The sequence below is a fragment of the Dendrobates tinctorius genome, unplaced genomic scaffold (genome assembly GCF_039654945.1).
Source record: "Dendrobates tinctorius isolate UK_male_01 unplaced genomic scaffold, ASM3965494v1 ptg000036l, whole genome shotgun sequence".
Classification (NCBI taxonomy): Eukaryota; Metazoa; Chordata; class Amphibia; order Anura; family Dendrobatidae; genus Dendrobates; species Dendrobates tinctorius.
In genome coordinates, this window is record NW_027361704.1 from 10,419,338 (window position 1) to 10,445,116 (window position 25,779).

General features: G+C 46.6%; 1 protein-coding gene across 3 annotated transcripts in view; it reads right to left on the bottom strand.

The window, feature by feature from the left end:
• HNRNPH1 (heterogeneous nuclear ribonucleoprotein H1) overlaps positions 1-24,081 on the bottom strand; it is a 47,184-nt gene extending 23,103 nt beyond the window's left edge. For 2 of the 3 annotated variants that reach the window (XM_073573725.1, XM_073573724.1), the window contains exons 1-8: positions 23,926-24,081; positions 23,517-23,615; positions 23,292-23,447; positions 9,729-9,872; positions 5,015-5,153; positions 4,383-4,555; positions 3,985-4,056; positions 3,787-3,893 (exon numbers count right to left, since the gene is read on the bottom strand). In XM_073573725.1, the coding sequence (XP_073429826.1) occupies positions 3,787-3,893; positions 3,985-4,056; positions 4,383-4,555; positions 5,015-5,153; positions 9,729-9,872; positions 23,292-23,447; positions 23,517-23,615; positions 23,926-24,004 (969 nt within the window). In that variant the 5' untranslated portion in view covers positions 24,005-24,081. Of the gene's footprint in view, positions 1-3,786; positions 3,894-3,984; positions 4,057-4,382; positions 4,556-5,014; positions 5,154-9,728; positions 9,873-23,291; positions 23,448-23,516; positions 23,706-23,925 lie in introns of all 3 variants that reach the window. The other variant, XM_073573726.1, reaches the window with a different exon arrangement.
• Positions 24,082-25,779: the final 1,698 nt, after the last annotated feature.

A 25,779-nucleotide genomic window follows, 5' to 3' on the forward strand; every position in this document is an offset into this window, starting at 1 on the left:
AGGTCTGCGAGGCTTGGAGGGGAGAAGAGAACTCGTACCTCCGGTAGCGTCCTTAATAATCTGATCCAATTGTGATCCGAAGAGACGCACTCCCTGAAAAGGCAGATTGGTCAGAGACTTTTTAGAGGACAAGTCCGCCTGCCAGGCCTTGAACCAAATTGTACGTCGGATTGCCACGATGTTACTTGACGCCTGAACTGCGCAAGATGCGGCATCCAAGGAGGCAGAAAGCAGATAATCCCCCGCATGGGAAATCTGATTGGCGAGATCGGCCAAATGCTCTGGTCGTGCCTTATCCAGAATGCCCTGCCGAAGGTCATCTACCCAAGTGGATATGGCCTTTGCTGCCCAAGAAGAAACAAAGACTGGACATACCGCTGCTGATGCCGCTTCGAAGGCAGATTTTGCTAGAGATTCTATGATCCTATCATTAGAATCTTTTAGCGACGCCACACCTGACAGCGGAAGGACCATATTATTAGAAAGTCTGGACACGGGAGGGTCCACCGAGGGAGAAGCGGCCCAGTTGTCCGTGAGCTCTTTAGCAAACGGGTACAGCACGCCGAGACGCTTTCCTCTTTGAAAGCGTCTGGTCGGATCTTCTTTCTCCTTTGTAAAAATCTTTCCAAACTCAGAATGGAAGGGAAACACCCTGGATGGGGTTTCCGCCCGTCTGGACGAAACCTCCTGATCTGAGGATTTCGCAGGGGCGTCAGCGATGTCAAAGGTATGGTGAATCGCGGCAATGAGGTTTTGCACCGTAACCTTCATGTTCGCATCCTGGTCCGAATCCAGCTCTAAGACCCCTTCCGATTCCGAAAGCGCTTCGCCTGACTCGGGGGAGGAGGCCCGAGAGGGAGACTGCTGGGGACTATGGGGTGAGGTAGGACGAGGGGAGGACTCCGCCTGGAGGTCCTGCCTGGGCCTCTTGCGACTGTCGCTGGCTGGCTCAGATGGGACGTCCTGAGACGTGCTGGGTCCCGCCGAAGCTCCCAAGGGCAACTTGTCCAGAGCGGCTACTAGGGACTGAGACACCTTGATGAGGTCTGCCACTGACTGATTGAGAGGAGGCCCAACCCGGCATGGGGGGGCTCACTCGCCCCTGGGGCTATGGATGGCTCCTGAGCGGCGTCGGGCTGGACGCAGAGCGGGTACGATCAGACTTAGCGTTGGACATAGTGAAAAGAGAGGCAGTGCGGGCCGGTTGGGGGACAGAAGGCAGAGAAGGGTGTCAGTCTGCCGGTGCAGAGCTACTCACGGTCCGGTGTCCCCAAGGGCGACGCTCTCTGATCTGGCTGCAGGATGAGGCCAGGCCAATCCGGCTGAAAAAATGGCCCAGCGACCGAAATCCGGCAGGGAATGAGGTCCGGCTGGCAGGCTGAGAAGATGGCGACCACCAGGAAAAGGGCGCGCTGCCAGAGGGAGAAGAAGGGCGGAGCTCGCCGCAGAGATCCCCTTAGCACCGCCCGCTGTCCAATAGCAGGCTGGTGTGAGGCAAGGGGGCTGGGAAGGCCTAGGACGGGCGGGAGAGAAGGCCGCTTAGAAGAAAGGGGCAGGGGGCGTGGCCGCGACGCAGCGGTAGGCCCGAGATGAAGCCGGGGCCTAAATTAATAGCGCCGGCCGCCTGTCAGCAGGGGGTCGGCGCGGAAGACGCGCCGCAACACCGGGCCGCGTCCCTGCTTCCCACAGCCCGACCCCTGTATACCCCTGCCGGGATGAAGAAAAAAACGGGGGGGCGCAGAACAAGGCCCGAAAGAACAGGGGCCTTCATGGATGCGGCGACCGTGGGGAGAAGCGGGCGCGCAGGCCCTACCGTGGTCCCCTGGCGACCGCCTTAGGATGAAAACGCCGGGGGACCGCTAGACCGCATACTCACCCAGGCCGGGGGCCACAATAAAGGTACCTGAGAATCCCACGCTGTCTGTCGTCTTTATGGAATCCACGCCTCGTCCAACCGTCATGCTCTGGTAGGCGAGATGGTGGGAGGCGGGGGGCAAGGACCGTCCGTATAGCTGGCACGCACCTGTGCGAGGCTCCTGGTCCTGCCGCGGAGACCTATGAGGATACGGGGTGGCAGTACACGCCGTACTCATAGTCTCTTTGTGGGAGTACGGATGTGACTGTTCACTCCGTATCCCTCCGAAACCTGTAAAGGAACGACGCACGACGAGGTAGATATGGGTCTAATAAAAGACCCGTGTCCACCTCCTACTGACACTAAGCTAAACTGAGGAACTTCCTGCAGGTCGGTGGGGTGTACACTGCGGAGGAGGAGCTAACCTTTTTTTGTGCATAGTGTCAGCCTCCTAGTGGCAGGAGCATACACCCATGGTCTCTGTGTCCCCCAATAAGGCGAACGAGAAAAAATCTTTCCCCAGAAAAAACAAGCTGCCATACAGCTCCATCAGCAGAAAAAAAAACTATATATAGCTCTCAGAATATAGTGATGCAAAAACAATTCTTTCCTACAAAATAAGTTTTTTTTTATTGTGTAACAGGCAAAACAGAAAAACAAATATGCCATCGCTGTAATCGTACTGAACAAAAGAATAAAGCTGCCTTATCAATAGTACCACATAAGGAAAGGCACAGAAACAAAAAAAAAAACAAAAGAATTTGTGAGTAGTATTAGGGCCCCGTCACACAGCGATCTCACCAGCGAGATCGCTGTGTGTGACAGCGATCAGCGACCGGCCCCCCTGCCGGTTTCACTGATCATTGCAGGAAAGGCCAGGACTTTTCTTTGGTCGCTGGTCTCCCGCTGGCCAGTACGCATCTCTGCGTGTGACAGGCGGGAGACCAGCGATCAGCTGGTAACTAACGTACACATCGGGTATCCAAGGGACGCGCTGATGCAGGGAGCTGGTAACTAACGTACACATCGGGTATCTAGGGGACGCACGTCCCTTGGATACCCGATGTGTACGTTACCAGCTCCTTGCATCAGCGTGCTGGTAACTAACGAACACAGCGACGCCGCGCGCTCGGCGTCGCTGTGCTGATCGCTGGTGAAGCTGTCTGTTTGACAGCTCACCAGCGATCACATAGCGACTTACCAGCGATCCTGACACGTTGATATCGTTGTCGGGATCGCTGGTGAGTCGTTATGTGTCTACAGCCACGCCGTTAAATTGAGCGGCCGAGAATTGGGGTGGCAAATCGGACCTTGAGACAGCAGATCTGCCCTGTCTGGAAGCTTCCAGGGGGCGACCTCGAGAAGGTTGACTATGTCCGCGAACCAAGACCTTCTGGGCCAATTCGGGGCGATGAGGATGACTGGAATTCCTTCCGCCTTGATTTTCTTCAACAGCCTCAGAAGAGGCAGGGGAGGGAACAGGTAGGGGAGCTCGAACTGCGACCAAGGAATGGCCAGAGTGTCGGCGCCCACTGCGAGAGGATCTCGAGCCCTGGATACAAACTGTGGGACTTTCCTGTTGAGGCAAGAAGCTAGCAGATCTACGTCCGGGGTTCCTCAATGACGGCAAAGCTGAAGAAATACCTCCGGATGTAGGGACCACTCTCCTGCCGCAAGACCCTCGCGGCTGAGAAAGTCGGCGGCCCAGTTGTCCACGCCGGGAACGTGCACCGAAAATATTGCCGGGACTGAAACCTCTGCCCAATGAAGAATCTTGGACACTTCTGCCAGGGCAGAACAAGAATCATCAGTATGAGCCTTCAAGCCCACTCACTATAACAATCCTGACAGTCAATGTGTGCTTTGATGTGCATAATTTTCTGGCTTCTATGCCTCCTGGAGGCAGACACTTAGAGACTTATTATACTTACAGTATATATGTCAGTTTCAGTTGCTCTGTAAGGGAGACCTCTCATATGTACGCAGTGACCGGTTGTGCTTTGAAAGCTAGAGCCATCTGCATATCTATGGTCTGAAGCTGTTGGTAAAAAACAAACACATGCAACGTTAAGGATAAACAAAGAGGACACGAAGGAGCGTGAGGCAAGTGCAACAGCTATAAGATATACCTCTTCCAAACCTTTGGTCTGCACCAAACGCATATTCATTGTATCCGTTATATTCCTCATAACCACTGTAGCCTGCAGAACAGAAAGACTTGTTATTTAAACCCACAGGATAGGCAACTCACCATGATGCTGTGTGATCAAAACTTCAAGGCCTCCTCTTTCCAGCCAAGTATTTTAAGTACAACTTCCACCTCTAACATTTTGCTACATTTTAAAATCTTACACAAAAAAAAAAAAAAAAATATTTCTAAATGTGTGTTAATTCAGCCTGAGGAAGGTTTCCTGTTGTAAACCATTAAAGACCTATTTTTGACATTGGTACCAGGAGTACTAGGTGCGAAACCTCCCCCATTAGAACAAACAGGTTATAGAAGTCTAGCAAAAACACTTATGCTTACCTCCACCATATCCACCACGCCTCATTCGATCAAAACCTCTTCCCAAATTACTGTAGCCTCTCCCCATACCAGGTCGATCATAGGGCCCTGGGCGCTGCATACCAAAAAGCTTTCTGGGAGGATCATAGTGTGTACGAACCTCTGCTCTACTGCTTTTAAATATTTCTATATACCTGGAAAAGTTGGAAGGAAATCAAAAGTGCAGTAAGATATATTCACAGGCTACTAATGCAATTCTGATATGTGACCGTATAAATTTATTCTACATATATTTTAACAAAAATATAGCGAACACTTACTGTAATCTTAACATTTGACCATAGATTGTGTCTCAGTACGGTGCATGAGTCATTATAACAAAATATATAACATTGAAGCACACATGGTCTGTATATAGTCACAGGTGCAAGTAAACCCATTGTGACAAATCAATTGAATTTGATACCATATACTTATACATAAATAAAACAGTCAATCACATTTTCTTATGGCAATACTAATCTAATTTCATGATAACGTTAAGCCAATAAATCCACTTTAGAACCAACTCATACACATTACAAATTCTAAAATATTGTTAAAGTTACGCATCTATACCATAAGAAAAGTGACATCCAACCATCCATCCCCACCTGTGCCCTATTCTCTCCTTGTGTTTCTTTAGAGCCTTTTCAGCTATTTCCTGTGAAGCAAACTGCACGAAGGCCTCCCCCGTACTCCTCCCCTGGAAGTCCACCGGCAATGTTATCCCATTTGGCACGATTTCCAACCCTTCAACCCAAGGACAAATAACCCCAGTGGGGGGTTAACATTTTATGTATAAATATTTGTCAAAATAAAATTACAAGCCCAGACAGACATCTTTCTTTTCTGTTTTAAACACCAGATAAGGGCAGCAGCAAACATTGCATTAATCATTTTATTCTTAAAATAAAAATATGGAAAAAGTGCTTTTCAAGAAAATGCATTTAGACAGTAATTAGGCTACACCCACCAGTTAAAGTAATAATAATCTTTATTTTTTACATAGCGCTAACATATTCCACAGTGCTTTACAGTTTGCACACTCATCTGTTTTGGCCGCTATAGGATGCAGGCGCTGCCTTTCAGGGCTTATCTACCCATTCTAATTTCGACGGGTATCGCAGGTCCGGTGCCTACCATCTACTTGCGATGTCGCCCTCATGTTGCTTCCTCGCTCCCGGCATCGCACTTCTGCGCAGGCGTACTCATCTGCCCTGTTTAGGGTAGAGCAAAGTACTGCAGTACGCAGGGCCTCTCTGACCTTTACCAGCACCTGTGCACTGCAGTACTTTGCTCTACCCTCAACAGGGCAGATAAGTGCGCCTGTGCAGGAGTGCGATGCCGGGAGCGAGGAAGCAAGTAGAAGGACGGCAGCACAAGAAGATGGGAGGCTCCGGACCTGCAACACCCATCGGATCGGACCGCCCCTCCCGGGTGAGTATAAAACTTATTTTTCTCACCTTTCAGGTCGGACCGGGGGCTTATCTTACAGCATTATAGAATTCTGTAGATAAACCTTGAAAGGCAGTGGTATCTTATAGTGGCCAAAACAGGTGACAGGTTCCCTTTAATACAGCTTTCATTTCCAATGAAAACGCAGAAGTTAAAGAAATTGGCCATCTCTGGCGGTTGTATTAAGAATGAATGGAGCGAAGTTGCAAATGCTTGGTCTACGCTCCATTCAAAATAAGGCTTGGTATTGTGTGGGGTCTAAGGAATTTTAAGTTGTACTCTATCCATAGGAAAGGGTATAACTTCTCACGGCAAAAATCCCTTAAAAGGCCCCCCCCACACACACTAGACCACATGTGGTTGGCCGAACTCTTATTTTTGCAGTTTATTATGTATGGGTGCCTGCTGAGAGAAAGAAGGATCGGCAACCTAAATTTAAAATTAACCAACCCTTTTGTTCTGCAAGCAGATAAGCTTCCGCCACAAAACGTCTGACAGACATTTACACGGCAACATACTCGTTAATAAACCTTGTTAAAAATGCTCGTTTCACGATTACCTTGCCGTGTAAACAGACTGATGATTACAACGCTTGATCATTGGGTGAAATGATAGTTTGTGCAGAAAAAAAAAGTTCTTGGAGGTGCATCACCCTGTGTAGACAAGACTTGAGCTGCCAAAAAACATGGCAACCGAATATGGATTATTAAGTGTGCATTGCTTGCTTTGTTCTGCCTCTGTAAACAGGCAGTCAAACTGATTTCCCAATCTGACTCGCAATCGGCAAAAATTTTTTTCTACTGATCTGTAGTCATATCGAGCTGCTGGTTGGTCCATGTAAACAGACCTTTAGGGTGAGTGCACATAGTGCAGGTTGAGCTGTGGATTTATCCGCACGGATTTGCAGGTAAAGTGACCTGCGGATTTGCCAGCGGTTTTCTCCTGCAGTTTGACAATGGAACAGGTGTCAAACAGCTGCAGAATCTGCAGAAAAAATTGACATGCCGCAGATTTAAAACCGCGGAAAAATCAGCAGCATGTGCACTGCGGTTTTGAAATCCCATTGATTTGCATTGTACTGTACAATGCCTGCGGATCTGCAGCAGATCCACAGTGGCAAATCCGCTGCGGTTCCGCAGCAAAATCCGCACTGTGTGCACTTACCCTTACTGGGCTCTGAAAAAAAGCCCAGGCAACCATTCATCTGTATGGGAGTCGGTAAATATAGCAATCATAATCTTAAAGTGAACCTGCAGTGGAATTGTCCACAGTAACCTACAGACAGTGTCAGGTTGGCGCTGTTCTACTGAATAAAATACCTTGGCTGATGAAATCCATCTTGTGGTTGTTCTTTAATTTTTATTTTCAGTTTTGTGTTAATGAGATTCTTGGTGTATGTGTGTTCTGATTAGATATTCATAAAGCGGACTGCTGACAGGTCACAGATCCCTCACTGACCTGCCCCCTAATTTACATAATGAATATCTGTACTTGCGTTACAAAAAAAAAAAAACCTTCTGCAGGCAGTTGCCAGCCGTGGCACCTGCTCTGCAGCAAAATCGCATATTTTATGTGCCAATAACACGTTCAAGCTTTTCAGCTAGAGGGGGGGGGAAAAAAAAAAAAAAAAACAATTTGAAAAATCTTACTGGAGAAAAAAAAAAAACTCCAAGATGACATCACCTGCGCAGTAGCATCTCTCGGCTATCTCCGCAGCTGTGCAGGCACCATTTTCAAACTGAAGTTTTTTTCTTTCCTTTAGGTGAATAACTTGAATAAAATGTATTCTTGGCACATAAAAGATGCGATTTTGCTGCAGAGCAGGTGCCACACGGCAGGCAACTGCCTGCAGAATTTTTTTTTTTTTAAGTGCATCTACAGATATTCATTATGCAAACTATGTCAGTTGAAAGGTTCCCGAAGTGTATGGGCACCTGTGACTCGTGTATGGGCACCTTAACAAGCTGTCTATTCACCCGAGAACCAGAGTTGAAGGGTTCGATTATATGAATAAACCCTGTCTATTCACCCGAGAACCAGAGTTGAAGGGTTCGATTATATGAATAAACCAGGAGTTGTTTAAATGTCTATTTACATAGGCAGATCAAAATAAATGATAGGCATTGAGCAATCTGTAATAGTTCGCTCAGTGAACATAGGCTGTAGTTTTTGGCAACACGGGACGATGCACAGCTGAGAACAATGATTTTTTGCGATGCACAAAAGATATCACAAGATGAAAGCGTTTGGCTTGTTCATGGGCAGCCCGTTTACACTAGATCAGAATTATCAAGTTTTTTTTAAGAATGCTCGATCATAGTTCTCTTGCAGTATAAGGGTGTGTGCACACGCTGCAGATTCTGCTGCAGATCCGTAGCAGTATTTGCTGCGGTGTACAGTACCATAATATCCTATGGCTATTAAAAACCGCAGTGCAGACGTTGCAGATTTTTCCGCGCGGTTTTCCTGCGGTTTCTAAACCGCAGGAAGAATTGACATGTCAATTCTTTCTGCGGATTCCGCTGCGGTTTACCATCTCCTCCATTGTGGAGGTGAAAAACCGCAGGCTAATCCGTAGGTCTTTTGACCTGCAGATTTTACAAAATCCGCACCCCAATCCGCAGCGTGTGCACGTACCCTAAAAGCAGCTTTAGGGTATGTGCACACGCTGCGGTTTTGAACCTGCAGAACTGCAGCAGTTCCGCAGACATGGTACTTTACCATGTTAGCCTATGGGTTTTCAAAACCGCAGGGCTCACGCTGCGTTTTTTTACCTGCGGAAAAGCTGCGTTTTTTTCCCCGCAGCATGTCAATTGTTTCTGCGGATTCTGCTGCGGTTTCACACCTTTAACATAGTAGAGGTGTGAAACCGCAGGTCACTTTACCTGCGTTTCAGCGGGAAAAAAAACGCAGCAGAATCCGCAGCGTGTGCACTCACCCTTAATCTTCCCTCACACACTTGTAACGTAAATATTTAACAAAGTTTATGGAAACGAGGGATGTAAATAAAATAGTGTTCCTTTAAAAACAACATCATACAGGAAACGCATTCTTAAGTTTTCTTTTAAGAGAATATTTGGTCACTTAAGGGATAGGTGATAAGTTGTTGATCATTGGGGGATCTGACAGCTGGGACCCTACTAGAATAGGGAAATTTTATCCCAAAAATATGTAAGCCCAGTAGAATGAAGCAGCATCATGCATGGCTGATCACAACTCCAGTTATACTCTGAGGGAGGTTTATATAAAAAAAAAAAAACGAAAAAAAACAAAAAACATACAAACCTGAGCACAGCGCTCGCAGCCACATGGGGAAACAGAGCAGTTGTCCAGCACACACACTGTCACATTCTACAAGGGTTAAAAGGGCCCAATTCTTAAGACTAGTGTATCCCTGCAGTCAAACATGCAACAATCAAGGAATTATCACCCATCTTATAAATAATTTATATTACCAATCCCAGTAACGGATATTCAATATGGATCAGTGGAAATCTGCGTTCTATTATAATAAAGGAAATTATACTATTAACTTAATCTTAGATGCTAGTTTTGAGTAAAATCACAGCTGAAAATGTACTCTAATTATATATAATGCACAATATTGTATTACACATACAAATTCTGAAGGCTGTGTTCGGTCTTAGCCGACCCTTTACCTTCATGTGTATTTTATACAGGTGCTCAATATAAGCATTCTTTGCACTAGTATTATGAACAATAACAACATTATTAGATTAAAAATTGCTATGATGACTATTGCTATGAAGACTGATAATTTTTAAAATTAACAGTTAACATTCTAATATATTTTGTTGAAGTTGCCTAACTCATTTTTTAAAAACCACACCATTAAAATGGATCCTGTACCTGAAAAAAACTGAACTATTTCTTCCTTGCTGCAGCCGAATGGCAGACCTCTTAAACGAACAAAGCCATCATTGGCAGTGTCGGGACTGTTTGGACCGGTGTGCTTTAAAACCCAGTCCATTTCAACACTGTTGGACTTGAAAACTGGAATAAGAAAGAAACAATTAGTATATAGAGGAACTGAATAATCATGCCTTACGTTCTTGGGCAGCCCTACGACAAATACATAAACTGTGCTTGCTACTCCTTCCAGTCATTTGTGCTATGCTGCAGCAGGGACAAGTTAATGTCTGCTAGTAGTTACAAGTATGGCCACTTTGCATTGACATCAAACCAGGATGCCCAGTAATTGTTACATGTCCATCCCCTTCTAGGAGAGAGCATGGAAACTGGCAAGGGATTGGTAAAATCTCTTTAAATTGAGCAGGAATGGACATTTTTTAATTAATTAATTGTGCCACCATTAGCTACAAACAGCCATAATAAAGCCCTTAAAACTACTTTGTGATTTACATCAATTAAAAACATTGCACCATTTACAAGATACATACTTCAGCTCCTAGGGAAAATGTTGGAAATGCTTACAGACAATGACGACGTGTAGGAAAATACACATTCACTTTTCCTTTCAGAATAACACTTGACAACAACTTGGTAGAGTCGGTAGATTAATATTAGCACGGAGAGAATGGCTACGAAAATTAAAACTTAACTTTTAATAATATCATAAGTGGACCTAGAGTTTAAGTATAATGGCTATCAACCTTACCACAAATGTAGAGTACAAGTGCTCAAAATAATTAGTGCTCATAATAAAATGGCTTGATAACACGCATAGATGTATCCCTCCAAAGTAACAAGTGGACTGGAGTAGTGATGGAAAGGAGCCTAGCACTAGATCGTCCCATCATGCCCTGTGTAGAACTGCTTGCCCATGTGTGGCATTGCCTCAAAAGTTTACCCTCCCTACACATTTCCTACTCAGTATTGAGGATTCCTGAGGAGAGTATGTGACTGTACAATAAAGGGAGTGGGGTGAATAAGAGGGTATCTGCAGTAGCAGGTGAACCCTATGCAGATTTGCACGGTGCTGCAAAACTTTACTCCCCTGAAGAATCCTAAATATATTTATTTTTTTTGGTATGGTTTGAGGAAGTGCCACACTTGGGTACTGCCCTTGTAGGAGCAGGAGTTCTACACGAGGCACGACCGGATTATCTAGTGCTAGGCGCCATTCCATCACTACTCCAGTCCACTTGATACCTTGGTGAGAAAAAACATTTTTTATTAGCATTGGTTATTAATTTGAGCACTTGCACTTAAAATTTGTAATAAGATTGGTTTATATGCATTGTATTTCAGCTCTAGGTCCACTTTTTTGATAGTATTAAAAAGTTTTAATTTCTTTGTACCCATTCTAAATCGCTGCTATATTATACAGTACTTGAGAGTACATCGGAAGACCTATACAACTTTTGATCCCAGATGAGTATTGGGTCAATTAAAGGGAATCTGTCACCCAATTTTAGCCCTATAAGCTGTGGCCATCGCCATCATGGGCTTATCTACAGCATTCAGTAATGTTGTAGATAAGCCCCCGATGAAACCCGAAAGATAAGAAAAACAAGTTCGATTATACTCACCGGGTGGGGGGCCGGAGGCAGAGTCGGGTGCTGTGGGTGTCACGGTCCGGCGCCTCCCATCTTCATAAGATGATGTCCTCCTCCTTGCGTATCCCTTTGCTCCTGCGCAGGTGTACTTTCTCTGCCCTGTTGAGGGCAGAGTAAAGTATTGCAGTGCGCAGGAGCCGAGAAAGGTGAGAAGTCCCGTGCCTGCGCACTGCAGTCCTTTACTCTGCCCTCAACAGGGCAGATAGTACGCCTGTGCAGGAGCCGAGGGAAAAGCAAGGAGGAGGACATCGTATGCAGATGGGAGGCGCCGAACGGGACCACGACACTCATCGAACGCCAAATTTTCTTATCTTTCAGGTTACATCAGGGGCTTATCTACAGCATTACAGAATGCTGTAGATAAGCCACTGATGGCTGTGGCCGCAGCTTATAGGCCAAAAATGGGGTGACAGATTCCCTTTAAGCCCTTTTGATACAAGCCAATTGTTACCTTAAGGAGTTGTCCAGTCAAAACCGATAAGTCTGCAGTCAGTGTGTGACTGTAGACTTATGAACCCCCCCCCCCCCCCAAGTACATGCACTGTGCACTGGTTTCAGACCTGGGATCACATGGTATGTATGACTTATACATACACCCCGGCCAGTGGGCAAGGCCTCGCTTTCCTTACACTTGTAAGGAGCTGCACTCTGGTCAGGAGCATTACTAGACAGGGCCTCGGCTCCATACAAGTGTATGGCGAGAAGCTATGCCCATTCACCGGGAGTATGTATAACTCATACATTCCCTCCAATCCCCCAGGTCTGAAACCAACAGATTCCTGCAGCGCACAGCACATGCACTGGGTGAAATCATAAGTCTGCAGTCACAGAGCGACTGCAGACTTTTCAGTTTTGACTGGACAACCCTTTTAATGAACAAGCCCCATTTTCAAGACAGAAGTGTCACTATATTATAACATTCCAGTGATTCTGAGATTGTACTTTGTCACAGGTAAATATAATTAGCTTTAAATAAAAACTTGAAATTTGTTACTTTCTTAAAAAAAAAAATAAAAAAAAAAAATTGTAATTTTCAAACTATGAACAAACATTTTACACCCTTAAAACAAGATATCCATACCACACAAACTAGTTGAACTAAATTTCTTTTATGTCTACAAACATCAGCACCATGTTTCAAACTTATTTTGTTAAGATATTAAGCTTAAACTTTAACCATAATGAATTTTGACAAGGGTATTTACAAATCCCACTTCAATTCTGAAGTGAATATACACACACCATTCAATATATTAAAAACTACAGTCACAAAGTTTTTAAACCCTAAAAGACCTTAAAAAAAATCCTGGTGCTATCACACTGACTCACAGTCAACTTTGCAATGATACACTGATGAGCCACCCCTCACTATGTACTATGCAAAATTTCCTCTTTGGGTCCCGTTACACTAAGGGTGTGTGCACACGCTGCGGATTTTGCTGCGGTTCCGCAGCGGTTTTGGCCGCTGTCAATTCTTTCTGCGGATTCCGCTGTGGTTTGCCATCTCCTCCATTGAGGAGATGCAAAACCGCAGAGCAATCCGCAGGTCTTTTGACCTGCGGTTTCACCTGCGGATTTTACAAAATCCGCACCGTGTGCACACAGCCTGAGGATGTGTGAACACGCTGCGGATTGGGGTGCGGATTTTTCCGCACGGATTTTGTAAAATCCGCAGGTTAAAAGACCTGCGGTTTTACCTGCGGATTGCTCTGCGGTTTTGCATCTCCACAATGGAGGAGATGGCAAACCGCAGCGGAATCCGCAGAAAGAATTGACATGTCAGTTCTTTCTGCGGATTGAAAACCGCAGATAATCCGCGTGGAAAATTCCGCTCGTCTGCACTGCGGTTTTTGATTCCCATAGGGAATCATGGTACTGTACACCGCAGCAAAAACTGCTGCGGGTCCGCAGCGGCCGAATCCGCTGCGGAACCGCAGCGTGTGCACACACCCTTAGGCTATGTGCACACGGTGCGGATTCTGCTGCGGATCCGCAGCGGATTTGGCCCTGCGGATCCGCAGCAGAACAGCAGGTGATGTACAGTACCATTCTAGCCTATGGAAAAATGAAACCGCTGGAGGTGAGGATTTTTCCGTGCGGTTTTGACTGCAGTTTCAAATCCGCAGAAAGAATTGACATGTCATTCTTTTCAGCGGATTCCGCTGCGGTTTGCCATCTCCTCCATTGTGGAGGTGAGAAACCACCACCAAATTGTGCAAAATCCACACGGAAAAATCCGCGGGTGAATCCGCACCGTGTGCACATAGCCTAAACGACGCACCAGCGATCCTGACAACGATACGACCTTGTCAGGATCGCTGATGCGTCGCTACATGATTGCTGGTGAGCTGTCAAACAGGCAGACTCACCAGCGATCAGGACCAGCGAGGACGCAGGTATCCAGGGTAAATAGCGCGTAACTAAGTGCACGCATCGCTTAGTTACCCGCTGTTTATCCTGGATACAAGCGTGCTCGCGCTGGGAGCTAGTATCCAGGGTAAACAGCAGGTAACTAAGTGCGTACTCCATCTCCTTTTAATTGTGCCCTCTGGAATCCACGGTCTGTATGTAACAAACTTCCTTTCCTGCACAATTACTTTCTGAGCGACTCGTAAGTCTATAGGCCCTCACTGAAACATGGATTCTGAAACAGTGTCCCCTGCTGCCATTTCTCGTGGTGGCTTACAATTCTCCCACAGAAAGCCTCTCACAGCTTTCAACCCCCCAAACACACAAAGACGGTTAACACCCTTGACCTCATCTTTGTCCAGCTCTGTTCAATCTACTACCTTGATAACTCACCGCTTCCCCTCTCTGACCACAACATTCTCTCCTTCACGCTCACAAAGTCTTGCCCACCCCACCACATTCCTACCTACCACACACTCAGAAATCTACAAACCATTAACCTTAAGGCCATGTGCACACAAAGCGTTTTTCCTGCGGATCCGCAGCGGATTTTACCGCGCAGAAACGCTGCAGATCCGCAGTGTGATTTACAGTAGCATGTAAATCAATGGAAAAAAAAAACCCGCTGTGCAGATGCTGCGGTTTTTGTGCGGTACAAAAAAAGCAGCATGTCACTTCTTTTGTGCGGTTTTCCACCTGCTCCATTCTCCAAATCCGCAGGGGGAAACCCGCACAAAAACAGGAAGAAATCCGCAGGAAAAACGCAGGTCATTTGACCTGTGGATTTCTTCAAATCTGATCGGAAAAATCCGCATGACAAAAAAGTACATGTGCACTTAGCCTCATACACCTTCAGACTCCCTGCACTCATCACTGTCCCCAATCTACTTTTTCCTGTCCTGATTTGGCTGTACAACACTACAAAGACACTCTGAGAAGAACCCTTGACAAAGTAGCGCCCCTCACCCTCAGAACCTCCAAGCACAGAGTAAAACAGCCCTGGCTCACATCGCAAACTTTCTCCAGCGATGGTCTAGGAGTGCTGAACGATTAGGCTAAGTGCACACGTTGCAGAAAATTTCTGCTCAAAAAGCTGAATCCCTTCCCTGAAACTGCACCTATTTTTCCGTGGCGGTTTTTGATGCGTTTTTTCCCGCAGCGGTTTCAAACCGCATAGAAGCCAAAACCGCGGAAAAATCCGCAAAATTAATGAGCATGCTGCGTTTTTTACAGCGGTGCGTTTTTTTTGCGGTAAAAAACGCATCAATGTGCGCAAAATGCATAGACATGACTGGGAAGCTTATTTTTACCGGTTCTATAGTGAAAACCGTGGTAAAAACCGCTAAAAAAACACTGTGTGAACACAGCCTTATGGAGGAAAACTCGCACACCAGAAGAATTCATCCACTTCAAATTCGTGGTAACAAACCAATAACTCTGCCTTCACCTCACCAAACAGACCCACTTCACCACTATGATTTCCTCACTATCCAACAACCCCAAGAAACTTTGACACCTTTCACTCCCTCCTCAGGCCGAAAGCACCAAGCCCCCATCACAGACATTTGAGCTGATGACCTGGCCTCCCACTTCATAGAGAAAAGAGATATCAGTCAGGAAATCCGCTCCCAGCCACCTGGTGCCGTGACTCCCATCCCTCCCTGCATTTCCCCAGGCTCACTCTTCACATTTGATCCCATCACAGAAGTCTCCAGGCTCCTCTCCTCTTCAGACTACATGCACTTCTGACCCCATTCCCTCACATCAGTCTCTCTCTCCAGTCATTACAACTTACCTAACTATAATCTTTAACCCTTTCACCCCCAAGCGTGGTTTGCACGTTAATGACCGGGCCAATTTTTACAACTATGACCACTGTCCCTTTATGAGGTAATAACTCTGGAACGCTTCCATGGATCCTGGTGATTCTGTTTCTCGTGATATTGTATTTCAAGTTAGTGGTAAAATTTCATTCATATAACTTGCGTTTATTTGTGAAAAAAAAACGGAAGTTTGGCAAAAATTTTGCAATTTTCCAACTTGAATTTTCATGCCCTTAAATCACAGATATGGCACACAAAAAACTTAATTAAAGGCCGTGTTACAACGATGTCCCAGCGATCCCACGTGGATGGGATTACTAGGAAAACGTTAGACTCACCAGCGATCAGGACCAGCGAGTAAGCTGGTATCTAAAGTAAACAGCAGGTATCCAAGAGCCGCGCGGCTCTTCAGCGTCGCTGCGTGCTGGCCAGCGGGAGACCAGCTATCAAAAAATGGCCCAGGACGATCCTGCACGATCAGCGATACCCGGCGGGGGGGGGGGGCGGTCGCTGATGTATGTCACACAGAGCGATGTCGCTGTGATGTCACAAAATCAGCGATCTCGCTGTGTGTGACGGGACCTTAACATTTCCCACATGTTTACTTTACATCAGCACAATTTTGGAACCAAATTTCTCATTTTTACACGATTTTTTTTTTAGGGACCACATCACATTTGAAGTCACTTTGAGGGGTCTATATGATAGAAAATACTCAAAAGTGACAGTTCTAAAAACTGCACCCCTTACGGTACTCAAAACCACATTCAAGAAGTTCATTAACCCTTCAGCTGCTTCACAGGAATTTTTTGAATGTTTTAAAAAAAACCTAAAGCAAACATTTAACTTTTTTTCACAAAAAAATTACGCTGATACCTGATATATGGGGGTGAACCACTGTCTCGGTGCATGGCAAAGCTCAAAAGGGAAGGAGCGCCGTTTAACTTTTTCTAAAATTGGCTGGAATGGAGATCAGATGGCATGTCACGTATGGAGAGCCCCTGATGTGCCTAAACAGTGGAAACCCCCCACAAGTGACCCGATTTTGGAACCTAGACCCCCCCACCCCAAGGAACTTATCTAGATATGTGGTGAGAACTTTGAACTCCCAAGGGCTTCACAGAAGTTTATGACGTACAGTCGTACAATTAAAAAATCATTTTTTCCACAAAAATGATCTTTTCACCCCCAATTCTTATTTTCCCAAGGGAAACAGGACCCCAAAAGTTATTGTGCAATTTGTCCCGAGTACACCGATACCCCATATGTGGGAGAAAACTGCTGTATGGGGACACGTCGGGGCTCGGAAGGGAAGTAGTGACGTTTTGGAATGCAGACTTTGATGGAATGGTCCGCAGGTGTCATGTCACGTTTGGAGAGCCCCTGATGTACCTAAACTGTGAAAATTCTAACTCCAAACCTAACCCACCCCTAATCCTAATCTCAGCCCTAGCCTGGGAAAATGGAAATAAATATATATTTTTTTTCCCCTAAGGGGGTGATAAAGGGGGGTTTGATTTACTATTTATAGCGTTTTTTTTATGTTTGGCAGCTGTCACACGCTAAAAGACGCTTTTTATTGTAGAGTTTTTGCGTCACCACATTTTGAGAGCTAAAGTTTTTACGTATTTTGACGGTCTTATTTTGCGGGACGAGTTGAGTTTTATTGGTACCATTTTTGGGAGCGTAACTTTTTTGATCGCTTTTTATTCCGATTTTTGGGACACAGAATGGACAAAAACCATCATTTCATGCATTTATTTTGGGGGGGGGGGGGGGGGGGGGTTTACACCCTTCCGTGTGTGCAGGGCTGTGGAGTCGGAATCGTGGAGTCAGTGCTCATTTTGGTGGAGTCGGAGTCGGTATAAAATGGACCGACTCCTAAAATATATAATAAATTGGGTACAGTAATTCAATGCAGAATATGCTGAATATTTTTTCATAGGAGTTTGGGAAAGTTATGAAATGTCCTATAAATGGCTGTTCTATTCCTGATCTAAGGCTACATTCACACACAGCGTTTTTCCTGTGTTTTTTGAGGATACGTTTTTCAGCTGCAAAAGCTGATCATCTTTTTAAAAAACTGCATCACCTGAAAGGTTTTTGAGCTAATAGATAATGTTTTCAATAGCAAAAGCAGATTAGAAATCTGCTCTATCTATCCATTTATCCATATCTGTCTATCCATATCGTATCTGTACCAAAAAGAATGAAAACCGGGTAGTACACCAATATATATTCTGTTCTATCTAAATATCTTGATTATTGGATCATAAAAATGATTAAATGTCTGAGGTTCACATTGTACTACAATAAATTTTTCACTTAAATATAAGCAATATGTGTGGGAGTCGGAGTAAGGGAAATTGAGGAGTCGGAGTCGCAGGTTTGGCTTACCGACTCCACAGCCCTGCGTGTGTGGTAAAATTGATAGAGCGGTTTTATTCTTTGGGTCAGTACGATTACAGCGATACCTCATTTATATCATTTTTGTGTTTTGGCGCTTTTACACAAAAACAATTTTATATAAAAAATTATTTTTGCATCGCTTTATTCTGCAGGCTATAACTTAATTTTTTGGTGATGACTGTATGGCGGCTCGTTTTTTGCGGGACAAAATTATGTTTTCAGCAGTACCATGGTTATTTATATACGTCTTTTTGATCGTGAGCTATTGCACTTTTTTGTTCGGCGGTATGATAAAGCATTTGTTTTTTAAAAGGGTTCACTAAGGGGATTAACTAGTGGGACAGTTTTAAATGGCGGGTCGTTACGGACGTGGTGATACTAAATGTGACCTTTTTTTCTATTTACAAAAAAGAATTAGGGACTTTAAATTTTAGGATTTTTTAAAAAATTATTTTCACACTTTTTTTTTTTTACTTTATATTGTCCCAGTGTGAGACAACATAATGGAGTGTCAGATCAATGATATGACCCTGCATAGCACTGTGTCAGATAAGCGATCTGACAGGCACTGCAGAGGTTTTCACAGTGCCTGCTCAGTGATTCTTCCCTATGCCCCCGGTACACTGCGATCATGTTTGATTGCAGTGTGCCAGGGGGTTAATGTGCCGGGGACGGTTCGAGACCGCCCCTGATCGTGCCAGGTGTCAGCTGTGATAATCAGCTGACACCCGGCTGTGATCAGGGGCGCTGATCGCACTATCCCATCCTTTATCATACAGGCCCGGGTACCGTGAACGGGATAGTACGTCAGAAAGGGGTTAATCTCTCCCTCTCCTCGGGCTTTTCCCCCCTCCTCCTTCAAACATCTTTACGCCATTATTAAAAAAAACCCACTCTCGACCCATCCTGCACAAACTACAGACCAATATCCAATCTCCCCTTCATGTCTAAACTCTTGGAGCGCCTGGTCTACTCCCGCCTTACCCATTATTTCTCCATTCACTCCCTCCTAGACCCTTCACAGTCCAGCTTTCGCCCCCTACAGTCGACAGAAACTGCACTCAAAGTGACCAATGACCTGACAGCAAAATAATACGGTGACAACTCTGCTCATTCTTCTAGACCTTTCTGCAGCTTGACACTGTTGACCACCATCTCCTTCTCTCTAGGTTCCAGTCACTAGGCATTAAGGACACCTATCTCTCCTGGTTCTCTTCCTATCTCTCTGACCGCTCCTTCAGTGTTTTGTTCTCTGGCTCCACGTCATCTCCTCTTCCTCTCGCTGTCGGGGTACCTCAGGGCTCCATCCTTGGCCCCCTTCTCGCTCTACACAGTCCCAATTAGACAGACCATCGGTAGATTTGGGTTTCAGTACCATCTTTATGCTGATGACAACTATACACATCTCCTGACCTTACCCCCACTGTACTACAGAATGCCAATGACTGTCTGTCAAGTTTTCAACATCATGTCTCTGCTCTCTGAAACTCAACCTTTCCAAAACTGAACTTGTTTTTCTCCCACCGTCTACTAACCTCCCCAAGTCTGACATATCTCGTGGGTGGCACCATAATTACACCCCAGCAGCAGGCGCGCTGTCTGGGTGATATGTTCAACACCAATCTCTCCTTCACCTCCCATATACAATCTATTGCCACTTACACCTAAACAACATCTCTACAATCTGTCCTTTAGTCACCATGGAGACATCAAAAACCCTCACTGTCGCCCTGATCCACTCCCACCTAGACTACCGTAACGCTCTATTAATTGGCCCCCCCCCCCCCCCTCACTCGACTTTCCCCTCTCCAGTCCATCCTTAATGCAGCAGCCAGGATCATCCACCTGGCTAATTGGTACTTGGACGCTTCTGCTCTTCACCAGTCGTTACACTGGCTGCCCATTCTTTATAGGATCCAATTCAAAGTACTTGTTCTCACCCACAAAGCTCTCCACAGTGCGGCACCCCCTTACATCTCCTCCCTCATTTCTATCTATCAGCCTAGCTGATCGCTGCGCTCTGCAAATGACTTTTGAATAACCTCTGCACTAATCCATATCTCCCACTCTCGACTCCCAAGACTTCGCCTGCGTTGCCCCAATTCTCTGGAATGCTCTACCACAAGAAATTAGGACCAGTCACAACTTGCAGTTTTAGGCGCTCCCTCAAAACACATTTGTTCAGAGCAGCCTATCATGTTACCTAATCAAAGTCATTTTATGTGTAAGTGTGTGTAGACCATTTCCTATCTCCATCTATCCCTCACTCCCTCAAGATAGCTGGACCATCATTGTAAATACACACCTGTACTTTGCATCTCCCCCACCTCATTGTAGATTGTAAGATATCATGAGCAGGGTCATTTTAATTTGCTTTAATTGTTGTATTATTGTTAACGTTGTTACTTACGACTTGTGGTTGAAACTGTTAAACTGTAAAGCACTGTGGAATATGTTGGCGCTATATAAATATTATTCTTATTTTGGACAAAACCTGAAGTACCCAGCATAGAGCACAAGATAAATGTAAAGATTCATTTTGAGAAACAGGCTGAACAAACAGCAGGTTTAAAAAAAAAAAAAAAAAAATCTTTGTTCACTGTGGTATAAGACTTTATTCTTAAAGTCAGTACTATTTATATAAGGCTGGTTTCACATTTGCGCTTCAGGGCGCAGCGACGGCCTGCGCACGGCCGTCGCTAAGCCCCGCCCCCTGCCACGCCTCCGGGCGCATGACGCTGCATGCGTCATGCGACCCCTATCTTTATCACTGAGGACGCAGGCCGTGCGCAGTATGCGTTTTTGCGGCGCCTGCATCCTTTTGACGGTGCGCCGACCAGCGCCAAACGCAACCTGTTGCAATTTCGTTGCGCTCGGTGCACCGTCAAAAGGCCATCGCTGCGCCCTGAAGCGCAAATGTGAAACTGGCCTAACCAGTTTTTTTTGTCAGGAATTTTCTGCATACGTGGGTACATAGCCTTAGGTGGTAAAATACTCTCATTCTCGACATGTCACTTTGCATTAATTCCTGAAAATTACCTTAAGGGTTAAAAAACTACATTACAGAAGTTTTCAATATATTGATGGGTGCTATTTTTAAAATGGTACCACTGGATAGGTCCCTGAAAAAATAAATTTTGTAAACTTCCTTGAAAAAAATGACTGATCCATGTTTAAACCTCCTAAAATAAAGTAAAAGAACATTTTACAAATGGTGCTGATGGGGGGGGAATGTTATTTATTCAGGTTTTTCTATGGTATGACTATCTGGATTAAAGAAAATCAAAGTTTGAAAATTGCAGATTTTTAAACATTTTTCTTAAATTTGATGTTTTTTTTGTAAATAAGCAAGACAACCATTACTACAAAACGCACTTTTCCCCAAAAAAGTTCGGGAGGAAAATGGGGGAGGAGGAGAGTACGTATTATAGCCTAAACGCAGGCTTACCAGAGGGTTGCGGCAGTGGTGTAGCAGCGGAACCAGCAGCGGCAGAGATGTGGCACTGCTGAGGCTCAGTGTCGGCGGTGTGGAGTGCACCTGAACAGAACGTCCCTACCTCAGAATACTGGCGGCCACAGTGAGTTAAGCCGAGTGCATCACCGGTTTCCCTGCAGCCATTTTCCTGAAACCGAGGGCCGCCGGAGGCCACGCGCAATTTAAAGATGTCGGTAGCCAATTTTCTTTAAGCCAAGATCTCAATCTGCACACACATGACCTCAGGAAGATGGCCGCCGAGAAACAGATGATGCACTCTGCTCTACTTGTCGTGGACACCGAGCCGTGGCGTCGCCAATTTTCTGCCGCCGGCATCCTGAGGACGGGACCCTGCTCCATGCTCTTCCTCACCACCGACAACTGACCCGCAGCATTTCACCCTGGGGACCCCAGCATCGCCCCACTTCTGCAGCTGCTAGCTTCCTGAGAAAGGGAACATGGCCTCCTGTGACCCCGCTCTACAACCGCCGGCCCTCAGGCAAGATACATTAAATTCTGACAATAAGACGGACCTACATTTTTATAATAAAAAAAAAAAAAAAAATCTTTTTGGGGTGTCTTATGGTCAGATGCATTTTATAGTCCGAAAAAAACGGTACGATGTGCCACGAAAATAATCTCAAAATCACTGGGATGTCTTGGAGCATTACGGTGTTATTACCACATAAATTGACACTCGTCAGATTTAAAAAAAAGTGGCCGGGTCACTAAGGGGTTAAGATTGTCCACTGTATTACAAGCAATAAACTGCCTGGCATTGTGTTCGAAAATGGCTCCTGGAACACTATGGAGAAATGGCCATATACCTGGAAGACAGACACAAGAGTTTGGCTGCTGTATATAACGAGAACTCAGACCATCAGCAGGTGTTTGCACAACATTGATCCAGACATCCAACAGGTGATCATTAACCTCATGCCACTGCTCGCAAGGTGAAAAAAAGGATAAGATAATCTAGTTCCAAAGGGCGGAAAAACAACCCGCCCGACACGCGCAAGCGGAAACGCGACCCGCCCGACACACACGCGGAAACGCATCCCGCCCGACACACACACACGCGGAAACGCATCCCGCCCGACACACACACACGCGGAAACGCATCCCGCCCGACACACACACACGCGGAAACGCATCCCGCCCGACACACACACACGCGGAAACGCATCCCGCCCGACACACACACACGCGGAAACGCATCCCGCCCGACACACACACACGCGGAAACGCATCCCGCCCGACACACACACACGCGGAAACGCATCCCGCCCGACACACACACACACACACACACACACACGCGCGCGCGCGGAAACGCATCCCGCCCGACACACACACACGCGGAAACGCATCCCGCCCGACACACACACACACACACGCGGAAACGCATCCCGCCCGACACACACACACACGCGGAAACGCATCCCGCCCGACACACACGCGGAAACGCATCCCGCCCGACACACACGCGGAAACGCATCCCGCCCGACACACACACGGAAACGCATCCCGCCCGACACACACACGGAAACGCATCCCGCCCGACACACACACGGAAACGCATCCCGCCCGACACACACACGGAAACGCATCCCGCCCGACACACACACGGAAACGCATCCCGCCCGACACACACACGGAAACGCATCCCGCCCGACACACACACACACACGGAAACGCATCCCGCCCGACACACACACACACGCGGAAACGCATCCCGCCCGACACACAGGCAGCACCTCGTGCACACCGCACTCACCTTCCACGTATCTGTGGCCCATGGTTTCTCTGTCTTTCTTCAGACCAATATTCAGATCCTCTTCGCTTTCGAACTCGACAAACGCCTCCCCGCTCGGCCTGCCCTCCCGGGTGTAGATGAAGTGGACTCCGCAGCTGCCATTCAGGATCTTACACTCTGAGGAAGGAGACAGTGTGAGCTCCGCGCCCTCCGCCCAGCACGCGGCACAGCGGCCATCGCACTCACCAGAGAAGAAGCTCTCAATCTCTTCTGCGGAGCAGGACCATGGCAGCCCGCGGATCTTCACAACGTTGCCTTCACCGCCTTCAGACATTTTCTCCGTCACTGACAGGGAAGGGCGGAAAGTACAAACACGTGACTGGCTGTTTCGTCACAAAGACAAAATGGCGGCGGCGCGCGCGTCTAAGACCGACCCTGCAGCACAACGTGAACACAATACAGAGAACCAGTCACTCATTAGCGTGCACGGCAACAACACTATGGTGACGTGGCAAAATAAGGCTGCACAGCGGCACACGTATCTATACAATAAACATACACAGCCAGGACACCAATCACACCACAAAGACGCAGCCCTCAGACACTACGCTGCTCCCGAGTGACCGCTGCAGCGCGGATGCACACCGACTCTCACCTCTGTTACAGCAGATATCTCTCTGTGCGACACGCAGCTCGACACTGCAGGCGATCGCTACACTAGGAATGCTGAGCATGCGCAGTAAGACCGCCCCGCCTCGTGGCAAGGTACATACGTTATAGGCAGTCTGGGCCTGAGCCTCGTTTTGGAGAACAATGCGTGCCGACATACACACTTAAAGGAAACCTGTCACCAGAATTTCTCCATGCAGTCAGCCCAGCACCTGTATGCCCTCTGCTACAGCAAACTACAGAGCTCTCTACATCTCCATGTACAGTCAGCCCTGCACCTGTACGCCCTCTGTTACCGAATACTACAGTGCTCTCTATATCTCTCCATGTACAGTCAGCCCAGCACCTGTACGTCCTCTGTTACCGAATACTACAGTGCTCTCTATATCTCTCCATGTACAGTCAGCCCTGCACCTGTACGCCCTCTGTTACCGAATACTACAGTGCTCTCTATATCTCTCCATGTACAGTCAGCCCTGCACCTGTACGCCCTCTGTTACCGAATACTACAGTGCTCTCTATATCTCTCCATGTACAGTCAGCCCAGCACCTGTACGTCCTCTGTTACCGAATACTACAGTGCTCTCTATATCTCTCCATGTACAGTCAGCCCTGCACCTGTACGCCCTCTGTTACCGAATACTACAGTGCTCTCTATATCTCTCCATGTACAGTCAGCCCAGCACCTGTACGCCCTCTGTTACCGAATACTACAGTGCTCTCTATATCTCTCTATGTACAGTCAGCCCAGCACCTGTACGTCCTCTGTTACCGAATACTACAGTGCTCTCTATATCTCTCCATGTACAGTCAGCCCAGCACCTGTACGCCCTCTGTTACCGAATACTACAGTGCTCTCTATATCTCTCCATGTACAGTCAGCCCAGCACCTGTACGCCCTCTGTTACCGAATACTACAGTGCTCTCTACATCTCCATGTACAGTCAGCCCAGCACCTGTACGCCCTCTGTTACCGAATACTACAGTGCTCTCTATATCTCTCCATGTACAGTCAGCCCAGCACCTGTACGCCCTCTGTTACCGAATACTACAGTGCTCTCTATATCTCTCCATGTACAGTCAGCCCTGCACCTGTACGCCCTCTGTTACCGAATACTACAGTGCTCTCTATATCTCTCCATGTACAGTCAGCCCAGCACCTGTACGCCCTCTGTTACCGAATACTACAGTGCTCTCTATATCTCTCTATGTACAGTCAGCCCAGCACCTGTACGTCCTCTGTTACCGAATACTACAGTGCTCTCTATATCTCTCCATGTACAGTCAGCCCAGCACCTGTACGCCCTCTGTTACCGAATACTACAGTGCTCTCTATATCTCTCCATGTACAGTCAGCCCAGCACCTGTACGCCCTCTGTTACCGAATACTACAGTGCTCTCTACATCTCCATGTACAGTCAGCCCAGCACCTGTACGCCCTCTGTTACCGAATACTACAGTGCTCTCTATATCTCTCCATGTACAGTCAGCCCAGCACCTGTACGCCCTCTGTTACCGAATACTACAGTGCTCTCTACATCTCCATGTACAGTCAGCCCAGCACCTGTACGCCCTCTGTTACCGAATACTACAGAGCTCTCTATATCTCTCCATGTACAGTCAGCCCAGCACCTGTACGCCCTCTGTTACCGAATACTACAGTGCTCTCTATATCTCTCCATGTACAGTCAGCCCAGCACCTGTACGCCCTCTGTTACCGAATACTACAGTGCTCTCTATATCTCTCCATGTACAGTCAGCCCAGCACCTGTACGCCCTCTGTTACCGAATACTACAGTGCTCTCTATATCTCTCCATGTACAGTCAGCCCAGCACCTGT